Raw genomic sequence first — 17432 nt, forward strand, 5'->3', positions numbered from 1 at the left:
AGACAAACAGAACTGCAATTCAAGCTATTGTACAAAGAATATGATATCCCAATTTTTTTTTTAGCCTCATATGAGAGTTAATATTTGTTTGGATCAGAAGCTGGATTAATATACAAAGAATATGATATCCCAATAACCTCATACGAGAGTTAATAATTGTTTGGATCAGAAGCGGGATCAATGTGACCATGCAGTATAGATTAATTAATAAAAATTAAGAGATATGAATAAGAATGCAACTGACAGAATGTAGAAATTGTCAAATATGAGAAAAAGGGTGTCTAGGACAATATAAAGCTATAATACACACGAAAAGTGCACAAATTATATCACTTTCCAAGTCATCCGTATATTTTACTCAATAGGCTGTATTTACAATGAAAAGGATGCAGAAATTGTTAAATCTAAGAAAAACAATAATCTAGACAACAGAGTTGTTTGACAATTGTAACCACTATATTACATAAATAAAGAATGAATACGTGCATATCAGACCAGTAGGTACATTCTCAGATATGTTTTCTCTTTAAATTGATCGAACTTAACACATCCAGTCACACAATGTATATTCTTCTATTCCCAACAAAAGAGCCTCAGAGGCAACACAAATTCAAATACAACAACCATCCAAAGCATCAAGTTCGGAATAATTCATCACTTATCCAATGTTCTTGTAGGACTGACTAGCTTTGACTCCAACAATAGAAAGGCCAGGCCAGCTAGCCCTTCACCCTGATCTGTCCTGATTATAAATATGTGAGGTTAAGTCCATCGTGAGATCACTGATTGTTTTACTGGCACTTGCTTTACCACAAGAATATCAATAGCCAAATTTTTAATGAATTATCTACCCTGATTGTGAATATGATGTGGCTTTGGCCTTCAATCAGGTTTGTCCAAGGAGACTACTGTGTTGTTTACCCTTTTCAAGTTCTAGAATAAGTCATCCTTAAGTATAACATTTGTTGACTTGTGCACAGGTGACATTCGTTTTCAACAATAAAACAAGTCAGATAATTTTATTGTTGCCTGATGGTTCAGGTTTTCTGTGGTCACAGGTTCTTCTACGATTTTTTAAGGTAGGCTATAGCAGTAAGTTTTTTTATCACAATCTTAGTGACACAAAGTTATGCCCTTCAGTCGTATAAACGTCATTTCTCTAACATAGTGCAAGCTAGTTCTTGAGATATTCAAAAGGAGAAAAATTAAGTTAAATAAAAAACATTGTATGCACAACAAGGAATCAAGCAAGAAAAAAATACACAAAAGATGACAGTAATCAGTTGAACACTACCAAGAAATAACAAAAAGAAGATCAATAGTAACATCTATATATTGAGATATTTAAAAGAAACAAATAGATCAAATAAAATAAATGAATGAAGAACAAAAAAATTAACAAGAGAAATAAACTAAAGATGGCAATAGCCAGTGGAACACCACCAAGAAGTAGCAAAAGGAAGATTTATAGTAAAAGTCACAAAGTAGGTAAAGCAATGGAAAGCTTGATTCTTTAAAATCTGGATCAATGAACTATTAGAAAAAAATAAATTTGGCCCTATGAGAATTTCTTTGTCCGCATATTTGATAATAAGGTATGCGACTTAGACCCTGCATTTTAATTAGGTGAGTGCACTAGGGTACAACAATCAACCTCCACCATAACATCTTATATTTTGGTGTTAAGAGCTTCCGGAATAGGCATAGTATACACCATCAATGGAATAAGCATAGAATACACCATCATAAAAGTAAAACAGTGATGCAGCATTCATCTTTAGCTCAAAAATAGCAAGAAAGATTAAATATAATGCTAATTGGCAAGCTACATGTAAACAAAAATCCTTCATATTTCAGAATAAAGGACCAACCTCACACTCCTAACTATCCAGAGGAAGCATGTTAAAACTTAATGGTGGCATGACTAATTATTCAATGGAAGAACCAAATGAACTCATTCCCATGTTAGAAACTAACAACTACCGAACCTGCTTATTCGGCAAAACACAAAACATGCACCGACACTTGCAGTGCTCTGGACGACTTAGCTTGCAGAAAAGTGCAAATTGTACCTTCAATTGTTTTGAGGAAAACTAGATTTTTTTTGAAGCAGAAGACATATCCATGAAGATCAGGGAAACATTCTCCACTTCCTTTACTATCTTTCACACTATTTTTCCTCATTGCCAATGGCCACATCTCCAGCGCGTTGTCCTTTCTTTTCATGAACGATGTCCCAGAAGAAGTCTGTCAAAGCTTTTTCATAGTATGGCATTTTTGCATATCCAGGAAAATAGTTGATGTCGATCACAAGGTAGTGGTTCCCAACCTTCACATCCCTGATCACATCAAAATTGAAAAGATGTAGTCCCATAGCCCGCCTCAAACCTCTAGCTATCTCGGTGACAAAGCTCAATGGAGGCATCTCTGCCTCATCCAGATGCTTGTAGTATTCTACCTCCGTTGGATCCTGTGCAGTCAAATTGGACACCTGGGAGAAAGTGACGGCCCCCTCAGCAGACTCCAACTTATCTTCAGAGACATCAGGAAGGGACTTCCTTCTCACGCACTGCACATAATCCCCCACCACGTACACCTTGAATATAACCCCGCCGTGGTTTACGAACTCCTGCAGCACAAGCGGTGGTTTAAGCTTTAGCAGGCCATCACGGTGGAAAACAAGCGACATCTTGTGGGACTTAGCACTGCCATCGGCCACCAGGGGCTTAGCAATGACAGGGAAGCGAAGGGCCCCGACGACGCCAGAGTTGGAGAGGGCGGCAGAATCATAGATCACGACCTGGCTAGGAATCCCGAAGGTTTCCCTCTCCTGGGGGATTTCGAGCTCCGACACTACCTGAAGCATAGAGATGCGATTATGGAGCCGCTCGATAGCGTGGGGTGGATCGACGATGGGGACGCTAGGGTTTCTTGCGGCAAAATTCTCGAGCTGACCATTCCATTCCTCGCCGTAGAGTTTATGGAGCACACAATCGAAGGGTCCCTGGTCGGCAAGTGGCCGGGAGGTATCGATGGGGACAAGATCGATGCCCCTTTGTCGTGCAAGGTCGACAAGCGATAGCTGGATGAAGCTCTGTTGTTTCTTGGGAACGAGCGCGTATCCTACAGAAAATCTCCGAGGCTTCTCCGCCATGGCGAGCAGCTAATTCCTGGCAAATCTTCCTTAATCTCAGATTGCCAGAGAAGCAAACCGCATTTTAGAGCACAGATCAACCGGAATCTACGATTCTCGAGCAGAAATCGTTGATTTCCAAGAGCGAAACATGAAAAGAAAACAAAGATAAATTAGGGTTATTCCCCTCTTCTCGCTCACTGAAAGCCGAATCAAGGATAAGAATGAATCAGTCGGGCGGGGGAAACGCGATGGGGAAGCGGAAGAAGCGACTGTCAGGGCTGCCCTTATTTTTATAGCAAAACGGCGAGTGGGAGAAGGTGCCGTCACTCGCGGTGACTCCTCCGCCTTGATGCCAAACGAGACTAAGCGATGCCGCATGCGGAGCGAATTGATGCGAAGGGAACCACGCGCTTCCCATCCAAAGGCGTTGCGACGTGGCGGCCAACAAGCCGTACGCTGGCGGTTCAACTGACGCAAAACCAGAACCTGGGATCTCAAGGGAGGGAGAGCTCAGGCGGGCCCGCTAGGCCCCGCCTCTGAAAGAGAATCTTGTGGGTTTCGAGTGGAAGATTCGCAAACACACGAAAATGGTATAAATTGTCTGTAATGAGTTGCCTATTATTTGCATTTATATTTGAATTTGAAATAAAAATTATTAAAAAACAAAAACGATAAAGCAAAATTTTCAAACAACACCTATACATTTTCGAAATTCTTACAACATATTAATCACTATTACTACTATTCGTTCGAGGGGACTGCGCACGACGCGAGTCACTTTTGCAGTCTGACGCAGCAGCGAAGTGCCGTCTTCCTCACTTTTGCGGTCTGACGCGAGTCACTTTTGCAGTCTGAATAATCAATCTCCAAAGCTCATGTTATATCTGTTTTTTAGTAGATCATAGACTAACATTAATTCATCATGGCAGACAAGTGTGGTAGTAGAATATACCAAAGATGTACCTCGAAAGCAAAGCCCACACATGACACAACTAAGTTACTAAGTTAACAGACAATCAGAACACCACAAAATTTTGCTCTTTGAAAAAAAAAAAAATAGATACATCTCCATACAATACATCAACTACTATAACCTCAAAAATGTGAGGACTGCAAGCATAAAAATGGGCTAATTAAAAATGCAAAATGTTGAATCGTCAAACCAAAAGTTGGAGATGGAAACAATTTACCAGATGCGGAGTCTGAGCTCTGATCATGGCTACATGGTTTAAGAAATACTATTTTGGTGCAACAAAGGTCAGCATCTATCATAGAGATAAAATCCTAAGTTCAATCAGAACCCACAAAAACAAAATTGGTATCCCATGTTCGTTGCTCATGCCTCTGGTTCTCAAACAGGTGTATACGGGAATGCTACTGAACTATAATGCTCTTGTTTGAATTTCCTGCATGTTGGTTCTGCCGGGGAGCAGTCTCAGGGACTCCAGAGATACTAGTGCTCATTTCCTGCACAGGCGGCGGGTTAACAACAGTCATTGGAGCAATGCTATCGGACAAATGGCCCTTCAGCTCGCGGTGCTCCTGGCAGATAGCACACCAATGCATACAACAATGGACCATGCAAGAGTCACACGGAGAGTCCTGTAATCACAAAAAGAAAAGAGACTTAGAATGAAGAATATAGGCATCGAGCATCTGTGCACAATGCAATCAGCAGATAAAACATACAAGCTAGCCAAATAGAAGACAGTAGAATGCAGGTTCGTAACAGCAGTTTTTCAAGTTCTGGCAAAAAGCTCTTTGTATGAGGCATTTTGTGAAATATTATGGGTACAGTGTTCTGATGATCTAGTGAATATAAAGTAGTTAAAACCCAAATGGCATCTCAAAGGAACCTAACTTGGTTTCTCTTACAACTAGTTCCATATTTAAGGTATATGAACCAAGTACTTTATCGCTTGTTCAATGTCCAAGTAATTTAGGACTGGATACCTAAACATTGAATGTTAGAAGATCAGTGTAACAATAAATCACCAACTTTTGTATTTGTGAATCCTTAATAGAGAAATTAAATTAATGGCTCGTACCAAGGAACTTTTGAAAGAACCGACTGATAGTAGAGCAGAGGATGAAATAACCAAAGGCGCTATTGACTTCTTAAGACATAGTAGAACAGAATAGCAGGGTTGGATAAAGTTCCTGTTAGCAGACCATTATAATCTTTCAGCGGTGCAATGCTATAAGATGATGCATTAAAAAAACCAGCTGTTAAAATGAATTTCTTGTACACAAAATCTCTAAATCAAAATAGGCTGTGCCTTTTCTACTACTCAGTGGCAGGATATACCGTTGCCATTTGGAATGACATTGTAAATAACAAAATAGTAGACAAGGAAGAACAAGAATTCACCTTGAGATGGTATTTCTTTTGCAGTGATTGTCTAAATATACCAGTATAAACACCACACATCCACCATGAAAATACTAATCCTTCTCCAATCAAAAATGATGTTTTTGGGTCAATCCCATGGAAAAGTGCTGTAGCGGCTCCAAGTAAAATACCACCTTCAACACAGATAGCATGACATGTACAAGGACTTGTCCATGGAATATCTTCATTAAGCGTCTCAACATTGCGCCCAAACAAGACACAAGGACAGAAAAGTCCAGTCCAACCTATCATACAAAAAGGCCTCAAACAAAATTAAGACACTGCCCATATTAGACAATATAATGAGCAGAAAACTGTATTCATTAATTAGCAATCATAATCTTTTGAATAGAATATCATGAGGTAATATTATGCATATATGCACAGCTTGATATAATGATAGAACTACAAAGTATCCCTTCCAAAGGTGGCACAAGCACCCACACACCTTAAATTTTGTAAATAATGGTTGAATTGTGTGGAGACTGTAGTCAGCTTATGCAAAAGGTAAAATGTGAGGGGATAAAAGATTGAAATTTTCCCTTAGGTGTATTGTTCTTCATTCTATGGTTAGTTCAATGTTGTAACGAGCAAAAGAGCAGATAGGGATCAAAACAACTCAACAACCAAACAAGAATCGGATCGGGAAGTTTCATTTAGCCACTAAATTTTCACTTTGTTTTGAAAATGATTTTAGCTTTCCTTCTAGATTTTGAGAATACATGAAAGTTGCATAAAAAACAGATTTTTTTTGTTTGTTTGTTTTCAACAAAGAATCATGAACTAATGAGTGCACTTACAGCTCTCCGGATCCTCAGAACAGCCACAAATTCCAGTTGTCCAAGCTTCATCAGCAGGTGGCTCATAGCTTTCGGGAAGGGGCTGCCCGCACTCGATGCATCGTCGAACCTCCAACTGCCCAAACAAAAGCAGGCACCCGCGCTATCAGACTGCATAGATCGATCCAAAATCCAGCTCCTATCAAAGGATAGTCCGGTTTTACAACCCTAACCTGGGGAACACGAACTGGCTGATTCAGCTCTCCAGGGAGGATCTCCTCCAGCGGAGCATCCTGGTCCTTGGTGAGCTTCACGTACCTCGATGAGGCCGGCCCGTCTGACATCTTCGAAGAGGGACCAAATGGCGCTCCGGAGAAAGAAAGTGAGAATGAGGAAATTGACGAACACCAACGAATCGCGTACAAGCACCAGCATAGGATCCGGAAATGTGGGAGGAGGATGGTTTGGATTTCGTCCTGCAGGTTCGAATGAAGGGTTGAACGGAGAGGATGATCACCGGCCACGGAGAGGCTAATCACCGGCCACGTTTGCGGTAATCATCGTCCTTCGAAGCCGGATCAGTTTCAAACTCCTGTTTTCTAAAAATAGAAGACATTGGAAAGGTCGACAATAGATATAATAAATAATTAATCTTGAAAATTTATCCTTCTCTCAGTCTCAGCTTTCATCCAGCGAAAGAGAAGAAATTAACAATCTTCCTTCTTTCAAGAAAACAAGATGATCGACACAAAACTATCTATACAATGTAATGCCGATGCATCTCGAATGAGAATCAGCACCATTTGATCGAGTGCTCACAAGAACAGATGCCATGTGACTGGCTAAAATGGCGCGAAAAGAGTTCTATTGTGTTCTTCCGCTGCATCGCCAGTGGCTGCTTACATTGTAATGCTACAGCTATAATCTAAGCAAAGCGGGCGATCACGAAGGCGCAAGCTTCAGCATACAAGTCGATGGAGGATTCCGACTCATTTGGAGCGAGGGTTGCGGTTTCTCACGCTTCGGCGGCGGAGGCCATGGCGGCGATTCAAACTCGGGGTCAGGGCAAGATGGGAGTTTTCATACAGGAGGAAGGGCCAGATAGGGTTTGCGGCTGCGCTTCCTGCAGAGGAACCGTTGGATGCCCTCCTCCGTAACTGATGTGTCGCGCATCGGAGTGAAATGATGAGAAAAACCCTAAACTCCCAAATTTCTTTGGTTTGTGTTTCAACCCCTTCGATCTTTATTTTCCTTTCGTGCTATTGTTTTGAAGTTTTGCTATGGCTGCGTCGTTCTTCTTTAGATCCGTTCAGCGCCTTCCTCTCCGTGCTCCCGGAACCTTCGCCGTCAAAGTTAACGTTGCCGCTCCACCAATCCGCCGTTTCCCCTCATTCTCCAGGTGAGCAAGGGAGTTCTTTACCTTCTCTACTGTCTTATTTTGCTTCGGCAACATGCGTTGATCTGGATATGGGCTTTCAATGAAGGATTCCCATCGAACTGGGTTGCTGCGGTGCCTCTCTCTTTCCTTTCCATAGCGCGGAGGCGGCGGCGAAGATGACTTCGCGGCTGAGCTTGGCATCTCGGAGCAATCGAGATATCTCACAGTGCTTCCTTGGCTACGCTTGCCGAGGACCCTAGAACACTCGACATTTGAATTGTCTGTATGTGACCTCGCTTAGTTCATCTTTGAATCATCAACATTCATGCATTGTGTTAAACTCAAGGATCGTTTTCTTTGCTCAAAATTTATTGAATCGGTTGTTAATCTGGTTGAATATCTATTCTCATCTTTTTGTTGCAAACCTTGGAAAGGATTCCTGAGGAATTACATATATGATTACTGTTCCTTTTCCATGCGACTGTTCCTTTTCCTTTGAACACGCATGAGACAATTTCTGGTTGCTTTGGAACAAGAGACAGCTAGTTGAGATTCAGTATTCATCTTCTTATGAAGAATATTTTTGTATCTGATTCAGTTTATCTTCCTAAGAGTTGAATTTTACTCGAAAAGTGATCTGTGTTGAGTTTGTCATTTGTATATTTTGTTCACATAAATATGAAGTTAAAATTGTTCTGGTGTGAGTTTTGGCAGTGTCCTTTTGAACTATAGACTTGGAAATATAGCTCTTTAAGAAATTTTATTTCTCTTCTCAGATGAATTCATGGATGGTGGACTATCATCTCAAAGGATGGATCTGTCTGATGCATGATGCAAAATCTCCCATTTGGTTTCATGTCATTACAGAATTTTGTCTGCAAAAATTACTTGTTCTCCCATTTTCTCATCATCTCGAATTTGGGTTGTTAATATTGTATCTTTGCACAACAATTTGGAACTAAGGCCGAGTGTTCTTTGCCCTTTTATTGAAAATTTCAGTAGTGTATGTGTTGATGTTGGAATCAGCAGTTATATTATATAAAAATAAATTATATAATTAAACTTGTCCTAAGTTTAGGATAATTAACTTTCACCTGATTGGGAAATTAGAACTACGAAGCCGTAATATTAAATAAAAGTGGATAATTCCATGCAACTCATGTTAAAAATGTTCACGAATAGGTTTTTATCATATTAAAAACTCATCTTGTAAGTTCATCTGTATGTAACTAGGCCTCAAGAACAAGTCAATTCCTCACACAAACTCAATGTTAAGTTCAATGAACATCAGTCAGCGTTCAGATTCCAAAACAAAAAACAAGATAAAAGACGTAAACAGAGACCATTTCATTGTTAACTTTGGTTATCATCACTGCAGTGGTATACTGCCATACGGGAAAGAACTAGCAGCGAAATGCCACTGACCTGTTAATTGCATCTATATATTACAACTCTTAACAGAAAAAAAAAATAGTGGTCTGTTGTTGAGGAGCAAAAGGTCCTTGGGTGTTCATTATTCTGTTTACTTCCGATAAGACAATCCATGTCTCCAACTATGGAACCTTCGATTAGATTTTTGAGGTGAGAATGTGAGGCCAAACATTTCTTTCAGAGCATGCCCTTGCTCTAAAAGTCCAATCAAGCTTGCCACAACAGATGCACTCTCTCTAACATGTTCTAGGTTCTGAGGTTCTGACCAGAGGCGCCGAGCAAGCTGCATTCTTCTCTGCTTTGAGTCTAATGCAATTCCCCACTTGAAATAGAGGTCCTCTCTTTCCACTGCAGACAAACTCTTCTGCATCTGTTTGCAAAGCATGTCTCTTTCACGTCGAAGCAATCTTAAACTGCCCAAGAGGAAACAAACCTTGTCTTAGCAATCAATTAGGCTACGTTTTCTTAAAAACAAGTTTGAAAAATGTAGCACAACCGATGTAACCTTGATGTGGAAGTGGAACTCTGACCGACAACTGATGCTTTATCAATGTTCTGCCGAGCAAAAGTGCTCTTTAAAAAGGATAATCTCCTGAATTCCACTTCAATGTAAATAGAGTCTGTTGGATCACCTGTGAATAGCATGTAAAAGCAAGTCCTATGAACTAAGGAAACATTACACTCGTGCCAAAGCGCAATGATATCTCGTTGTTTCTTCTCAAATTCCCCAGGCCATTCAGAAGGAGATTGCAGTGGATCTAGAGTTGGTGCCACATTGAGATCCTTCTCAGGGTCCTCAGCTTCAAAATCTTGGACCAAATTCCTTCCAGTTTTCTGACATCAAAGGAAGAAATAAATGGCAATGAATATTAAAGAAACTTATTACACCAATTGTTTCAACTTGAAGTTTCCATGCATGGCTAGCTAAAAATATTTCATCATTAACATGATCCATAATTAAGTTCCTTATTATCCAGAAAAAAAAAACTATGAAGTGAAGATTTGATGTTCAAAAGGAAAAAAACTACATGATAAACCTTCAAAAATCTAAGCACCACAAGGATAAAAGGCCTGCAAAAGATGCCAACTTTTCCAGTTGCAACCATGTTGAACTATTTTTGAAAATATTTTTAGGGGTTACGTTTCCCTTCTGCACTTTCACAAGCAGCATTGTACCACTATACAAATCATACATCGAGATGAAGGCATGGTAGACCACAGTAAAATGTTAATTCTAAGGAGCAAATTGGGTGAGAGGGAAGGTTTCTGATCCACTGGTTGATCCCTCACTACATCCATGAAAAGATTTGAACAGTTTATTCACATATCTGTAACAACTCAAAACTCCACTTCGTTAACAAATTCAGATATCACACCTCATAAAGTCAATTATTTCATGTCTATAATTTTATAAGTATTCATCCGCACTACATGGCCCAATATTTACTCACACTAGAGTACAAGTGCCAAAACATATTTGATTTCCAAATTTTAAACATGGGTACCAGAACACAAGCAAAGCTCAAGTATCACAATTATGGATTATAATATTATGTTATTAATATGTAATTATTAAAGATATCAAAATATAACAAATTATGATTTAATATAATATAAAAATAAGTATTGGCCTGTGTCACATCTCAAATGCTACAGTTAAACATTATATTGTATGTCATAAGCTATAAATAATAATAAATATTATTTAAATTCATAAAATAGTTTTGTTATTGTTGGTCTGAATTTGATCTTAGCCCTCAAGTTTCAAAATTAGCGAACCTTCTCAATTTCACACAAGCCGATCCAAATAGGTAATAAACATATCCAATTTGGGATTATTTGGATGAAGTTGAGATATCACCTAGGCTGTACATTAACATGTTTAAAATTACATAAGCCTAACTGAAACTTGCATATTAAACCTCATGGGTCAAATTTACTGGCATTCTTCTGCTAATCGAGCTATTCAAACTTGTTTTAACTATGTTAAACAAGCAAATAAATCACATGAAGTCACTCAGCCAATGAACCTGGGAAATAATTTAATACCTAATGATCTAGAGATTATTGTTAAAGTGAAATTTTCAAAAATATATATATATATATATTTGCCAACGTTTTGTCACTACATTTTTCTTTCTTCATTATTATCTTTCTCTCCACTTTTTGTCGTTGGAATGTTTTGCTGTAAAACATTATACATTGATAACATGTTTTGCTAATTATAGGTTAGACAGTTATAATCAATTTCCCTTGTAAAGGAAGTTTCAAGGGTAAGTTTGCAAAAGATAAACCAACTTAGAATAATATGCTAACAATTAGATATGCACTCTGCAGTATTGCTGTAATGAACAATAAAAATGATGGCAATGAAGAATATGATTAGATACTTATTCAGCATGGAGAGCATACCTGATCATCAGTGGATTCGTCTCCAGAATGAACATCATCCATCTCATTGACTTCTGTATCGTCAACCAACCTGTCCATCTTGACACTGGAAGTAGCTTCTGAGTTTAATTTCTGTAAATTAAATGGTGTGGTATCTACAGAAATTTGGGATACACTCGCTGATAGATCTTTACTATTATCTCCAAAGTCCAAGGCAAGTCGTTTCTTTTGTACTCCCTCAGGCCTTCCAGGGAATCCTTTCAGAGATATATTAGGTGGTGTACTAACTTCTTGGAGCCAAATTGAAGAGCTCGTCATTGTTGCTCTACAACTTCTACTTCTATTTAATGGAACACCTCTAAAGCTTTGATCTTGCCATGTTGAACTTGGAGAGGATCCATCTGGATATGCCTTCACGAGGTTGATAAGTGTCTTCTTTACATTCTGAAGATGCTGTTCCAATGTGACAGGATCTGCATTCGTTAATCCTTGATTGGGTTGTTGTTCAGGTTCATGATTAAGATCATCATGCTCAGGAGTTATGATACTCAGCTGTTGGAGACTGTTGCTTCCTTCTGCTGACATGGACTCTGAATCTTCGTGTACAAGTGCACCATTCACTTCAATGCAGTGGACATCCTGACAAAGTCCCTCAAACTCTTTTTCACTTTGATTGTCGTTTGACTCAATGAACTCAAGATTTTTAACTGGGTGTCTTGGTGATGGAGTTACATGGTTTCCAGTTTGTTTATACTGATTGTATGAAGTTGCACATTTTGAGGGGGCAGAATCATTACAAAGATCAGCAATATCTGAAGGTTCAGATGTTGAAAATAAATCATCGCACATATAAGTTCCATTGAGTGCTGGGGTTTCGCTCGACTCATCCTAGGATGAAAAATAAAAATAAATAAATAAATAGAGAATGTACATGTATCATTAGATATTTTTGGACATAGAATAGTCACCCATTGTCTTGAAGAAGGATCCTTTTGGATAACTTGCAGAAAATCCTCCAGTCGAGACTGGGCCATATCACGTTGCTGGACCAACTTCTTTACCTCACTCTCCAGCTACAAGATATGGATTATAATTTCAGTTGACATCTAAACTTGTAGAGTGCTGAGAAAATCATAATCATTCTATTATATAATACCTGATTGCAATATAACATGGCTTGTTCTTAAGTTAATAGAACATTACAAAATGCTACCCTTTCAAGTCAAACAATTACATGATTGACAAACCTAGCAAGTGAAGTGATTGAGAAACCATACTTTTCACGGGAAACATAGAGTTCATTCATCTTAGATTGACCAATATAGTCTCTATGGAGCTCAATGGAAGGGGGAAAAAAATCCATGTAACTACTGATTCCAAACAATGAATTATTCTTGTACCAAATAAGAATTATAGACATAACATACAGTGAAGCACAAAAATTATGGATCATATAAGAAAAGTGAGTTTTAGATTTGAGTGAAAAGTTCTTGCCTTTTTAATATGAAGATCCTTCTCCATCAGCAATGTTTCAGCACTTGGAGATATTCCTGAATATCTCCTTTCACTCTCCAATCTTGCAAGTTCTTTTTGCAAATGTTTAACTAATGCCTTATCTGACATAACTATATTCACTTGTGCACTGGTAGCAACCTCTTTTGCACAACTTGCAAACAGAAGAGTGTTTCTGGATTGCTCGATATGGCTTCTTGCAGGACTCATTGTGCAAATAATGGCAGTCCTTGCATTACCCCCCAATGATGGTTGCAATATCCGTGTGAGCTTGGAATCCCGATATGGAATGTGCCCATTTCTTCCCTTGCTGTGCAAACCAATTATAGTGATAGTTATAATTTATAAATTAACAAAAGAAGAGTTGTTAACTTGAAAGCACCTTGCAACATCAAATTAAGGGGGAAACATCATATTATTCTAACTTCTTAACATAATCTACAAATTATGGATCATCACTTAACCTCTAGAAAACAGTGTTCAAAAATATAGAATGTCAGTTTCCATGCAATTAATGGTGCTCCAATCTCAACATATTTTAGTGCATCCAAGATTTCATTGACAAGCACTTATAGAATAATGATAATGCAGAGAAGACAGTACCTCTTGAACACCAAAATTACTGTTACTTGATCATGGACTTATCCTTTGGATTATTTATTTTTGTTTTGAAATAATAAAAAAGAAAAACTAATTTTTCTCGCCAAGTCATAGAATATAGGAAAGTGAGTCCATAAGCATGAAAAACCATACGCAAAGAAGTTCAACATGACAAATCTCAAGTTGTTTGAACAACTCGAAATATGCACCAAGCATGTCAAAAAGAATAGCTTCAATGCATTGATACCAACAAAAGTACAAAGCAAAGAAAAGGATTAAAGAGAAGGTTTGACAACCTCAGCTTGCGAATAACAGATCCAAGTGTCAGCAAGCTTCGATTTATGTGGCAACCCTCTTTAAGCCTGGTACCAGCGGATAGTGCCTGAGATGCACGTTCACTCCCTGCTAGATCAACAAAATTCTGCATGCGACAAGCAGACAACACTTACCAAGAATCTTCCTTTAACATATATGAACTATGATAAAATAAAAGGAATAAAATGAAAACTATCAGCCTACCACACTAGCCACAAGTGTGCTAGAGTTGTCTTTTCCCAGAAACTCCTGTGCACAACTTTCAACAGTCTGCAGTGTTGATACAGAACAGGAAATATCAATATGACTCTTCCAAAACAGAAAGATATTTTGTTTAAGGTTATATAGGAAAACAGACCAAACGGAGAATTTGATGAGATCGGGAGCTTGTTTCATTTAGAGTGGTCTCCCCTATCTTTCTCTGAGCTAATGGAAATGAATGCTTGTAGGGTTAAGTACATTTCAATTAGCATAAGGAATATTCCTTGACAAATTTTATATCGATTACCTTCACACACAGAAATGAGTGCCTTCAGGTGGTTCCAGTCCTTCAATATTTCCTCTGTAAGTTTCTCAATTACTGTTCCTTTCTGTTAAAAGCATTTTCTTTTCACCTTCAAATTTATCAGAGGTGAAAACAAACATCCAGATGAGAAACTTTACCTCTGGATCATCTAAAAGCCTAAGGGGAGCAGAATCTGCACTTAGCAGATCTTTAACAGCCTCATTGTAAATCTCTATTGCTGAAAATTTCAGCACAAATGCTCTCTCATCATGCTGCAAAAGAAACAACATGTGAAGGGCTACTTTTTGGACAGTAGAGAAAGACATGAAACTAGAATATCAGAGCAATTATAGTAAAACCAGTATTACCTTGAGTATATATTCATATATGTCTAATGCAGTGTACTCAGTTATGCCAGTCATTGTGTATGTTTTTCCGCTGCTTGTTTGACCATAAGCAAAAATAGTAGCTGGAAAGAATCACATAACTGTTAATTTGTTTTAACATATGCTAGCAAAACAGAGTGATACAACTGTATACTTACAATTAATCCCGCTAACTACAGAAAGAGCAACTTCTTTAGCCCCTTCCTCATACACTAGTTTGGTGGTGCAATCACTTCGAAATACTCTGTCTATTAGAAAGAAGTGCAAGGTGGAAACAAAATTTAATTTAAAAGAGTTTATTATTGGCATCCGAGCCAAAACAGTATCATGTTGAAAGAAAATTAGGCAGGATATTTATCAAATATACTACATGGATTCTCATGAAATAGAGAAGTTTGTGTAGACAAAAAATTTATGTGCTGGTAAATTAAATTGTGTGATCAAGTTGCATTGTCCAAAGATTTTTCATAATTGAAATGTGCCTGGCTTCTGGCCTGTGGGAATACATATACATTACAGTGTCACACAAAACCACATCAAGTTCACCGGGTAAGTAAATGAGGTGTCAAGTGAACAAAAGAGAAACAACAGATCAATCTCACCAAATGTGCAAGCTGTTGGACTCATTGACCGCTCAGATAGGTTGTTCCTGAATATGATGGTTGTATCATTGATGCACTCCCAATCACAGGGATCATTGGCCGCCACCTCCTTCTCACTCAGAGGCCTCAGTCGAACCGAAACAAAAATCTTCTCCACATTCTCACTGCTTCTTTCACCAGCAGCCGGCTCCATCTTCTCCCACCGAGCCAGCTCCTCCCTGCCGACCGCCTCCATTCCTCGCCTCTAACTCCTACACGATTTGCAACAAGCCACAAATATTAATGCAAAACCACCAAGTAGTCGCCGAACAAACAAGAACATATTGCCCTAGCCTAATTCACTCTTAGCTCAAGTTGAAGAATCAGTGATGAGTTTCTGCAAGAAATGGAACAGATCAAGAATGCCTAACTGCAAAAAAAAAAAAAAAAATCCACTTTTTCCCCAAAATCGTCATTTTCCAGTTCCATAAATCAAAATTCTGTGATCATTATGCTCGAACAAACGCCGGCTTAAAGAAGATAAACAAGTCCTACAGAAAAGAAGTGCTTGGATAGGGTTTTGCGCCAGCGGGATCTGGACTTCCATCTGATAAAGCCAGAACCCACGGCAAGAACAAGAAGAGGCATTTGACACATGAGCAGCTGGGGAGCAGACAGGGAGGGCATAGTCAATGGCAAGCATTGCAGGCATCCAGCTAGAAAAGAATCAAAAGACATTTCTTCCAAATGTGGCTTCCAATTAGAAGAATAGCATAACCAATCCTACCACAGAAGAGCAGCCGTCTCGGGCATCGGCCGGCCGGCGAGAACTACCGACCAGAGTCGCCTCCGCCTCCTCCCTGCAATCCGCACAAGCAGCAGCAACCACCCACGATCCTGCCTTGCCTTTTAAAAAGACGGGGGCGTAGTTCCGCAGTCGCTTAGAGCCGTTATTTTTTCCGTTACGTCGCCAAAAAATAAACATTAGATTAATGCATCTAAAACACCTTTAAAAAATATATTCATGAATTTTTTTCCCCACATTTAATTCGTCGATTCGATAGATTTCGTATTTATTTGGTCAACTGTTGTTTTCATAGTAATTACAAATAAATTAATCACGATTAGCAGACGTGCTTAGCACTTCTCATTCAGGAGCCGGTCTTCAATGAACAGTATGATACGTGAAGCAAAGTCAAAGGAATATTATAAAATGTATTCTTTTTGTCTTTGAGATAAAAGAAATCAATAATTCGCTTTTGATAAAAGAAATCGATAAACAAATACCTACCAATCAATTCGTAGCAAGTAAAAGATAACATTTTGAATCGTTCTCAAGTCTTTTGTTGTCTCCATCAAGCAAGACAAATTCATCCTTGTCGAGCTTTCATATAGTTCGTCGGTCAATTTTAAGGGGAAATTTCTCCATCAAAATTCATACCGAGTTTGAAAGTTTCTTATGATTTTGTCTTCAAATAACTTAACGGTGTTAACAATTAAAGAATAAATTATATGTTTTTTTTCAATTTTTTTCCTCATAATTGAAGAATAAACTTGTAAGCGGGCCATTTGGGCCGTCTCGTTTATTTCTACGTGATCCACTTGATTTTGGGCCCAATTCCTTAAACCTAGCGCGGCCCATAATCCGTTTCGCTAGCCCAATTCAAGATCTTATACTTTAGATAATTAATAATCGCAATTTGGAAGTATTAATTCCAATTAAATTTTAATTAATAGTAAACGATTAATCTAGAGAATGATTAGTCATTTTCAATTCATTTATTGAATGATATAATCAATCATTTAATTAGCTAATAAATGTCCGTTGTATCCACAACGAATTTTCCGGCGCCATCCATGTAAACCCATTAATTTCAACTACATTTTGTTAGATCTTTTTATTTGTATATAATAAACATCATGAATTAAATGGCTGCTATTTTCATTTTGGAGCTGTGACATCCAACCACAAAATTCATTATGTATTAACTAAAGAACTATGCCACTTAATTCATGCGTTTGAGCC

The 17432-nt window shown here is 38.4% G+C and overlaps 3 protein-coding genes and 1 long non-coding RNA gene across 4 annotated transcripts; 1 reads left to right on the forward strand and 3 right to left on the reverse strand.

Moving 5' to 3' along the window:
* Positions 1-1748: 1748 nt before the first annotated feature.
* LOC141838775 (inositol-tetrakisphosphate 1-kinase 5-like) lies at positions 1749-3380 on the reverse strand. Its single transcript, XM_074726354.1, has one exon. It carries the CDS (start codon positions 3152-3154, stop codon positions 2171-2173), a length of 984 nt encoding a protein of 327 aa, XP_074582455.1. The 5' UTR covers positions 3155-3380; the 3' UTR covers positions 1749-2170.
* An 870-nt stretch (positions 3381-4250) lies between these two features.
* Positions 4251-6837, reverse strand: LOC141846387 (cell number regulator 6-like). The gene is made up of 4 exons (XM_074734421.1): positions 6541-6837; positions 6329-6443; positions 5508-5773; positions 4251-4738 (listed from the first exon to the last, which is right to left on the reverse strand). Exons 1-4 carry the CDS (start codon positions 6649-6651, stop codon positions 4511-4513), a joined length of 720 nt encoding a protein of 239 aa, XP_074590522.1. The 5' UTR covers positions 6652-6837; the 3' UTR covers positions 4251-4510.
* A 716-nt stretch (positions 6838-7553) lies between these two features.
* On the forward strand, positions 7554-8669 carry LOC141821017 (uncharacterized). The gene is made up of 3 exons (XR_012601192.1): positions 7554-7706; positions 7792-7968; positions 8462-8669. It is a non-coding gene; the product is annotated as an uncharacterized LOC141821017 (long non-coding RNA).
* Positions 8670-9053: 384 nt separating this feature from the next.
* On the reverse strand, positions 9054-15673 carry LOC141822227 (kinesin-like protein KIN-7F). The gene is made up of 13 exons (XM_074709668.1): positions 15428-15673; positions 14984-15073; positions 14808-14908; positions 14598-14711; positions 14443-14524; positions 14293-14360; positions 14139-14204; positions 13916-14040; positions 13002-13329; positions 12476-12580; positions 11529-12395; positions 9622-9950; positions 9054-9529 (listed from the first exon to the last, which is right to left on the reverse strand). The coding sequence occupies exons 1-13, from the start codon at positions 15660-15662 to the stop codon at positions 9208-9210; spliced, it is 2832 nt and encodes a 943-aa protein (XP_074565769.1). The 5' UTR covers positions 15663-15673; the 3' UTR covers positions 9054-9207.
* Between the last annotated feature and the right edge of the window lie 1759 nt (positions 15674-17432).

Source organism: Curcuma longa, chromosome 1 (assembly GCF_044706935.1).
Source record: "Curcuma longa cultivar G26 ecotype Majalengka, Jawa Barat chromosome 1, ITB_CL_G26_1.1, whole genome shotgun sequence".
Lineage (NCBI taxonomy): Eukaryota > Viridiplantae > Streptophyta > Magnoliopsida > Zingiberales > Zingiberaceae > Curcuma > Curcuma longa.